Source organism: Castor canadensis, chromosome 4, assembly GCF_047511655.1.
Source record: "Castor canadensis chromosome 4, mCasCan1.hap1v2, whole genome shotgun sequence".
Taxonomy (NCBI): domain Eukaryota; kingdom Metazoa; phylum Chordata; class Mammalia; order Rodentia; family Castoridae; genus Castor; species Castor canadensis.
In genome coordinates, this window is record NC_133389.1 from 68,725,757 (window position 1) to 68,734,704 (window position 8,948).

Sequence of the window (8,948 nt, forward strand, 5' to 3'; positions counted from 1 at the left end):
TTCAAAAACACAAGCTGAGGTTCTTAAATATTAAATGAAGCAAACTCTTAAGTATTTATATCTTGATCTAAAACAAACAGGAATGTAATTACTAATCTAATTAAGTAAATGTACATTGTGTAAGCATCAGTCATTACATTATACACAGCACTAGATTATACCTATGCTGACAGTATTTTTACAACCTTTACTTGGTCAAATGGGCATTTAAAAATAAGACATCCTCAAATAATTATTCCCTTATTCAAGGGAATGAACACAATTATAATTAGATTAGGTTAAAACAAATGTTTTGACATATTAATATTATTTGAGGAGGATATCACACAAATCTTCAATCTCAGAACAGAAATATTAACCAATCTATTATCATGTTGTTCCTCATAAATTCTGATTGGCCAGAATGCAGAAAAAAAAGATGGCAGTTCGAGGCCAGATCTGGCAAAAAGTTAGCAAGACCCTACCTCAAAAACAAACTGGGTGTGGTGGCTCATTTCTGTAATCTCAGTTACTACAAAGAAGGAAGTAGGAGGATGTTGTCAAAGACCAGCCCAGGGCAAAGTTAGCACAGACCCTATCCGGAAAAAAAAAAAAACTTAAAAAAAAAAGGACACTCAGGTCTTGGCTCCAATGATAGAGCACTTGCATAGCAAGAGGAAGGCCCTGAGTTCAATCCCTAGTACACAACAGTTTCTATTGATAGGTAAACTTTTGCCCCCAAAATAACATGAACTTAAGTGAATCAATACTGAAAACAGAATTTATTTTTGTTCCTGAATACCATGAACTACCGAAATACATCTTTGGCACACTTTTTTTATATAAACCTAGTAACAAAAATTTAATAATGTATGTAATCTTCTTTACTTAAAATGCCTCATGCAGGGTTGCTAAAGTGGCTCAAGTGCCTGCCTGCATAGCAAGTGCAAGGCCCTGAGTTCAAACTCCAATACCACCAAAAAATAAAATAAAATGCCTCATGCATTTCTTTAAAATTATCCAGCTGGGGCTATCTAGAGGTAGGTACACATGAGATTGGTTATATATTGATTACTGCCAACACTGAGTAACGGGGGCTATTTTACTATTCTTCCTCTGTTAGTAAGTTTGAACATTTTCAAGTGTCCCAATGAAGTCCTCATTTTTATGTTAGTAATTCAGTAGGTAAAACAGTCAGTAAGAGTATCTTTTAATCTGTATTTAAAACATTTTAGCAGGTATTACAGACACATTAAACATTTGGAAGGAAACAATGGCTTAGTCCTCCTTTAAATTACATAGGCCTAGCATGAAGTCCTGAGCTTAAACCAAAGAAAGAAAGGAAAGAAGTAAGGAAGGAAAGGAAGGAGAGGGAGGGAGGGAAGGAGGGAGAAACAGAGAGAGAGAGAGAGAGAGAGAGAAATTACATAGGCCTAACATTACCTTTGGACATTAATTTTAAAGATTTTCATGGGATGTTAACTGAAGCAAAACAGGACAAAATGGGTTAGAGGCACAACTTTTAAGAGCAGGAAAATGTTATGAAGAGCAAAAAACATATAGAAAAATAATGTTCACAAAAGAAAACATTTTCTATTGTGAGCCAAAATATTACTAGTATGATACCAAGTCAAGATAAATGAAGAGAGTCTTATGTAGAATCTAATTTGCATTAAGGGAAAAAGGAAGACAAAGTTAATTTGTTTATTGTAATTAGAAAGCTTTAACTGAGTTCAAATCCCAGTCCCACCAAAAAAAAAAAAAAAAAGCTTTAAGAGTTAGGCATGGTGGCACATGCTGTTAATTCCAGTACCAGAGAGGCTGAGGCAAGAGGATCCAAGTTGCAAGCCAGCCTAGACTATATAGGGAGACTCTATCCCTAAATTAATAAATAAAATCTTGACAGGCATTGGTGGCTCATGCCTGTAATCCTAGCTACTTGGAAGCCTGAAATTGGGAGCATGGAGATTTGAGGCTAGCCCCAGCAAAGTCTGAGAGTGCCTGCTTTGCAAGCAGAAACCCAAGTTCAAACCCCAGTCCCATCAATCAATCAATCAATAAATATAAACTTTAAAGTTACATGTACTTGTATTTTTGACTTAAGACAAAATATAGTTTTAAAAGGTAGATTTATTAAAAGAAAGTATTTGGGGGCAGACATGGATGGACACACATGTAATTGCAGCTACTGTGAAGGCAGGAGGATCACAAATTCAGAGACTAGCCTTAGCAAAATTACCTAGAACCTACCTCAAAAACAATATATACAAAAAGCCTTAAGTATGGGAGTATGGGTCTTGGGTTCAATCCCCAGTATGAAAGAAAGAAAAATTCTAATGGGTTTCAAAAAAATTATAATTTATTTAATAACTATATTAAGTTTTATAATAAAAAACAGATCATTAGTTTAGCACATAAAAGTACCAAATAAATTTTCAGATAACCAGTAAGGTACTAAAATGATGCAGCAAGGACCTCTAAACCTAAGTTTGGATATTTTCATGAATATAATGCTCCTATTATCCTAAATATGGCCATTAATATTAGCCAAAAGTATTCACAAATCAATGAGCATTTTCCATTCTTAACACAAAATGGGTCTTGAGATGTCTGGGTTTGGATGTGAATGCCACCCTCAAAGGCCCATATGTGCCACTGAGAAATATTGGAACCATCAGGAGATGGGGCCTAGTGGAAAGAAGTAAGGTCACTGAGGGAATGCCTTTGAAGGGGATATTGGGACTCCCCACCTCTTTTGGTTTCCTTTTGCTTCCCAGCCACCAAAAAGTAAATAAATCCCTTCCCATCTCACATTCCCAAAGCAACAGGGCAGCCATGACCTGAAATGTCTGAACTGTAAGCCAAAATAACCTTTCCTCCTTAAGTTATCTCAGGATTTTGTCATAGTGTCAGGAAGCTAACACACCATGGTAAACAAAACATTTATCTAAAATTTTAAGGGTTTTTTTTTTTTTAATAAAAGCAGTAAAATAGTAATGATTTTGTTAAAACCAAAATCCTATATTACCAATATTTTTCCACAAACAGGACAGTTAAAACCATTCATTATATGAACAAAGGAAGTATATACCAAGACAACAATTTTACTTTTTTGATGTTTAAAGTTAGCTTTCTTTCCCAAAAGCACAAAATATTTACATAGGGACCACCCTTATGCATAGCAACTAGTAGGAGTGGCAGGAATTACTGTATTGCCTTGTAACCATGTTGGTAAAAAATATTTACATAACTCAGCATCCAAGGAAATTTTTCATATTTAGTTATTTCATGAGTGTAGATGGCTCAATATAAACAAATATTCTAACTTATCCTCACAGTACATCACTTCAGCACTACAGATGTTGTCCAAACTAAACTAAACTAACAAAAACTCTAAATTCTCTAAGGGGGAAGCAATATTGTTCTTTAAACTTCTATAGCATTGCATCTTTGTCTGTCTTAATGTACTTAATCTCTGACCTTACATTAGTCATTTCTTTATATGCTCCTTGGCAAATTCAAAGAGAAAAGCTATTATTACTCTCACCTAAAATGTCAACATGACTGTGCTCTCTTGATCATGAAAGGAGGACTCGGTATGCTCAGATGGAAAGCAAAGCTACAGCAATCTTTAACCTTTTCAGAGTCATCAACCACTCTGAGAATCTCTTGAAAACTATAGATCTTTCCCCCACAAAAATTCATAAACAAACCCTTACATTTGTGAGCAAATGATTTGAACAGGATGGCAATATAATGGTGCTGGGACAACCAGATATCCATGTACAAAAGAATGGAGTTGGATCTCTACTCACAACATTCACAAAAACCAAGCTGCAAATGGATCATAGACCTAAATGGAAGATCTACTTTTTCTTGGAAGAAAATATAGGGTAAATTTTTATGGCTCTGGTTATCTAATGATTTCTTAGACAGACAACCAAAACACAAGCAACTAAAGACAGGTACACAATACTTCATCAAAATTAAAATTTTTCAGTGTAAGATCAAGTTCATTCCACAGTACTGCAAAAACTAAACAAATAAATAAATAAACTTTTGCGATACCAAAGAAAGGTGAAAAGACAACCCAACAGAATTTGGGAAAATATCTGAAAATCATATATATAAGGGACTTATATTCAGAATATAAAGAACTCTTACAACTCAACAATAAAGACAAGCCTAATTAAAAACTGGCAGAGTTCTGATACATATTTCTGCAAAGATATACAAATGATCAATAAGCACATGCAAAGATGCTCAACATCATTAGCCATGAGAAATGCAATTCATAATTATTTCACACTGACTGAGCTAGCTATAATCAAAAAAAAAAAAAAAAACACAAGTGTTGGGCTGAAGGGTGGCTCAAGGGGAGAGCAAGGTCCTGAGTTCAAACCTCAGTAGCACCAAAAAAAAATGTTGCTGGGTATGGTGGCACACGCCTATAAACATAGGTAACAGAAGTAGGGAGAATGTACTAATTGCTTCTATAAACTGCTTATTTAATGTATTAACTGCTTCTGTTTTTACTTCTATTAGTGGTTTTTGCCATTTCACTAAATAATAAGCTTTTACTACTATTTCTTAATGTATTAATTCTAGATATTACATGTGTGAAACTACCTTTCTGCTATAATAGATAAGGACATAGCTCACTTACTTTCTCACCCCATCTTGTAGCAGTTATATCACTGTTTTATCTCTTGGTCATGCTTTCAATTGCTACAATATATTTAAACCTTTCTATTCCATCAACTACACACTGTTCCTTGATTCCTGACATAAAAGGAAAAGATTAATATCACCACTCTTCACTTTTAAATTTTTATTTTCTTTTTTTAAGCAATGAGACAGTAAAATCAAGTATTAAGAATAGTGCATTTCTTCTGGAAATCAAAAAAGGGAATTTGTTGGAGCTGTAAACAGTCTCAGGATCATGTAAACCTAACAATGGTGGCCACACTTAATGTCACAGAAAGCAAAGACATCCATGAAGAAGAACGAAATGTTATCATTCAGTGGTAAATGGATGGAATTGGAGAACATCATTCTGAGTGAGGTTAGCCTGGCCCAGAAGACCAAAAATCGTATGTTCTCCCTCATATGTGGACATTAGATCAAGGGCAAACACACAAGGGGATTGGACTTTGATCACATGATAAAGCGAGAGCACACAAGGGAGGTATGAGGATAGGCAAGAAATCCAAAAAAACCACGATAGCATTTGATGTCCCCAATGCAAAGGAACAAATGCAGAAATTTTAAACTGACAGAGGCCAATAGGAGAAGGGGACCAGGAACTACAGAAAAGGTTAGCTCAAGAAGAATTTATGTAGAAGGTAACACACATGTACAGGAAAGCAATGCAAGTAGACTCCCTGTATAGCTATCCTTATCTCAACTAGCAAAAACCTTTGGTCCTTCCTATTATTGCTTATACTCTCTCTTCAACAAAATGAGAAATAAGGGCAAAATAGTTTCTGCCTGGTAGCAAGGGGGTAGGCAGGAAGAGGGAGGGGGCGGGGGAAGGGAGGAGAAATGACCCAAACATTGTATGCACATATGAATAAAAGAAATAAAAGAAAGCAAAGAGATTAGTTTCTTGTCTCTGTGACTACTGACCTCAAAATTTTCTACTTTTGGCATGACTTCTGATGGGTTGCATCAAATCTGTGGGGCACTGAGGGTTAAGCATGAAGTACCTAGAGCAGTGCCTGGCACCAAATAATCACTAATTTTAATTATATTTGAATCTTATATACTGTATAGTCACAATTGGGGGACTGATTACATTTTCCTTATTGTTTTTTTTTTGGCAATATTAGGGTTTGAACTCAGGGCCTTGTGCTTGGTAGGCAGGTGCTGTACCACTTGAGCCATGCCTTTTTGCTTTTAGTTATTTTTCAAATACGGTCTCATGTTTATGCCCTGGCTGGCCTGGTCTGCAATCCTTCTACTTATGCTTCTCACTTAGCTGGGATGACAGGCATGCGCCACCATGTCCAGGTGTTTTTTTGTTTTGTTTTCTGGTGGTAGCTGTTAGCAGGCTTGTCTTGATGACTAGAATAGAGTGCTCAGCACCTTCTAATAGCATGCTTATAAAGCAGGATATTATACTTCTTGAACCCTACTTGCTTATATGCAAGAGAATTACAAGAGTAAAAATCTAGAGTGCATGGTTCAGTGACTCAGGCCCTAACCTAATACTTGGGCCTTACTCCATATTCTTACATACTTGCTTTCTGTGTCTCTACATTATGTATCTTTTCTATTTTAGCATTAATGAACCTACCTGAATGAGGCACTTGCTCACATCACTAGCACAGAGTGCTTTGTTACAGCTCAGTGACACAGGGAGCCACATCAGGAATATCAGGAAGGCTAGAGTAAGCACAACAACACAGTATGACTTCATGATTCTTCAAAGAAGCCAATCAGTAAATCCCAGGAAGCTAAACAAATAAACAAATAGAAAACTTTAGAAGGCAGTGGTAGGGTAAAAACAAACACAAAAAGGAACACCAAACATAAACCAAGTCTCACAGTTTGTGTTAAAAAACTAAGGGATCTTAGTGAAAGATTACTTAAACACTGAAATATTAAGCTATCAATGGTCACCTTCAAAGATCTAATTACTGAATCTACCCAGAAATGGGGACTGTAAAAGTCAACATTCTAAGCCCTCAGTAACCTGAAAGTCACTTTTTAAATTGGGGGGGTTGGGGGGAGAGGTGAGGAGAAGGGAGGGAGGGGAGGAGAGATATGTTGTGGATTGAACCCTGAGCTACAACCCCATCCCAATCTTTTAAATCTTATGGATCTTCCAAATCTGGATGTGGAAGTTATTTTAATGATTATCTTATTTTGTCTCTTAACAGAATAAAGCAATCTAAAGAAAGGAGAGGAGTCCAGTCATTCCTTAAACAGTTGAACAAATAACAAAGGGGGCAGTAAATTATTAATTGTATTAACAACTCTGGATAAATGTGAAGTTATTCTTTTAATTCTGTTAGTACCACCAGTTCCTCAAAATTAAGACTTTGTAAGAAAAAGATAAAAGGCCAGCATAAATTCTGAGCTAAACAGCCAACAAGGCGATTAAACCTTAAAAAATACATGGGCTGGGAGGGGTGGTGTTTATACCCTAAAATATATTGCTGTAAGAGGGGTAAAAGAACGGGTCTGTAAGGACTGCTCAGTATTATGGAGTCAAAAAATGACTGGAATAAAGGGCTCTGAATGGGGTATGACTCAATTTTGAAACACTCAAAACGTTCCCGAAAGACCGTTAGTAACCCAATTTTCTCACTCATTTAGCCCCACATACTAAAGAGGCTTGGGGGGGCTTCCAGATTTCCAGCACATATTTGTGTGAAAAATGTTATGTCCAAACCTCTCTTTCCTCCTACTGCCCCTAAAACCGGGGAACCGCCCATCTTTTTTTCCCTTGTCTTCTGAGGGGTTCAACGTTTTGTCTTACTCCCACACCTTCCAGGAAAAACCTCCCGGGGCCGGCTGGAGTCCACCCTGGCTTCCGGGACAGGGACAGGGACAGGGACGGAGACGGAGACGCCCGGCCCCACGTCCCCCTCCCCTAAGGAGGCGGTCCTTTGTGCACCCCGCGGAGCCGAGCCGGGCCCAGGGCCAGCACCTGGGCCTGCAGTGGGCTGCGGAGGCTGCGGAGCCCGCGGAGCCCGGCGGAGTCGAAGTTCCGCGAAGCCCCCCCACCCCCTCCGTCCCCGGTCCTCCGCGCCCCAGAACCAGGCTTCTCAGCCCCGCGGAGCCCGCCCCGCCCCGCCCCGGCCGACCGCCCGCTGGGGCCCACTCGCTCACCGTGGCCGCGGCGCCGCGAGTTCTCTGGTCCCCACGCGGCCGGCCAAGCCCGGGGCTCGCCGCGGCGGCAGTGCAAGCGAGGCAGGCCGCACCTTCCACCGTGCCCTGCGCGCAGCGCCCGCGAGCCGGAGGCACCGGAGACAGGCCGCCAGCCGCCCTCCTGCGATACCACTCCTGCGATACCACTCCTGCGATACCACTCCTGCCTCCCCTCAGCCCTCGCCCAGGTTCTGCCGCCACCAGCTTCCGCCAGAAAGCGCCCGCCAAAGCACCGCCCCCCCTCACGCCACGCCCACCTCGGGGAGATCCGGGCGCGTACCCTGAAGGCCACGCCCACCGCTCCCACTCTTACTCCCTGCAGAGGCACTTGGCTGTGTGTGAGTCGGCTCGCCTCCCGCCGGCTTCCGCCCGTGTCTGCGACCTCTTGGTTAATTTTATCTTAAGCTCCAGCTGACAGTCCTCTCAGACCCTTTGTCGAGTACCCCTAACCTGCAGTGTAGAGGCTAACAGCAGCCAAGGATACCAGACTTTCCATGACTTAGTCACTAAGTTCAGGAAGGGGCTGCATTAACCCTCAGCAGCCTTTCAAGGGTACAGTTATTGACCCCTTGTCGGGATGCGAGGCTGAGACAGCAGTTAATAGAATAGGGCTGACACTTGAACCCTTCTTATTTGACCTCAGAGGCAAGATTCATTTAAACTCATGTTTCTTAATTCTACCTTAGGTAAGGCTTTCCAAAACTAGAGATTTCCAGACTTAGTTTAGCAGTTCATTAAAATTTGCTGAGTCCTGCAAGTGTCTGACACTGCACTTGGCACTATTTCATGTGGTGTTTTAGGAAATTGATGCTCATCAACCAGTAGTAAGCATGTAGATAAAGGCAATCCAGAATTGCACTAAATTCTTTCCCACAATCCTAGGAATAAGCCTTTTTTTTACCCTTGCAATTTGAACTCAGGGCCTTAGGCTTGCTAGGCAAACATTCTACCCCTCCAACCGCGCATCCAGCCCTTTTGGTTTCAGGTTGTTTTTCAGATAGGGTCTAGAGTTTTTGCCCAGGGCTCACGTTGGACTTTGATCCTCTTACCTATGCCTACGGTAACCGGAATTATAGAACCACCATGCCTGG

The 8,948-nt window shown here is 40.1% G+C and overlaps 1 protein-coding gene across 1 annotated transcript in view; it reads right to left on the reverse strand.

The window, feature by feature from the left end:
- Nucleotides 1–8,081, reverse strand: part of Twsg1 (twisted gastrulation BMP signaling modulator 1) — a 72,508-nt gene extending 64,427 nt beyond the window's left edge. Inside the window, exons 1-2 of the mRNA XM_074070424.1 lie at nucleotides 7,819–8,081; nucleotides 6,278–6,437 (exon numbers count right to left, since the gene is read on the reverse strand). Of these exons, the coding sequence (XP_073926525.1) occupies nucleotides 6,278–6,400 (123 nt within the window). The 5' untranslated portion in view covers nucleotides 6,401–6,437; nucleotides 7,819–8,081. The remainder of the gene's footprint in view (nucleotides 1–6,277; nucleotides 6,438–7,818) is intronic.
- Between the last annotated feature and the right edge of the window lie 867 nt (nucleotides 8,082–8,948).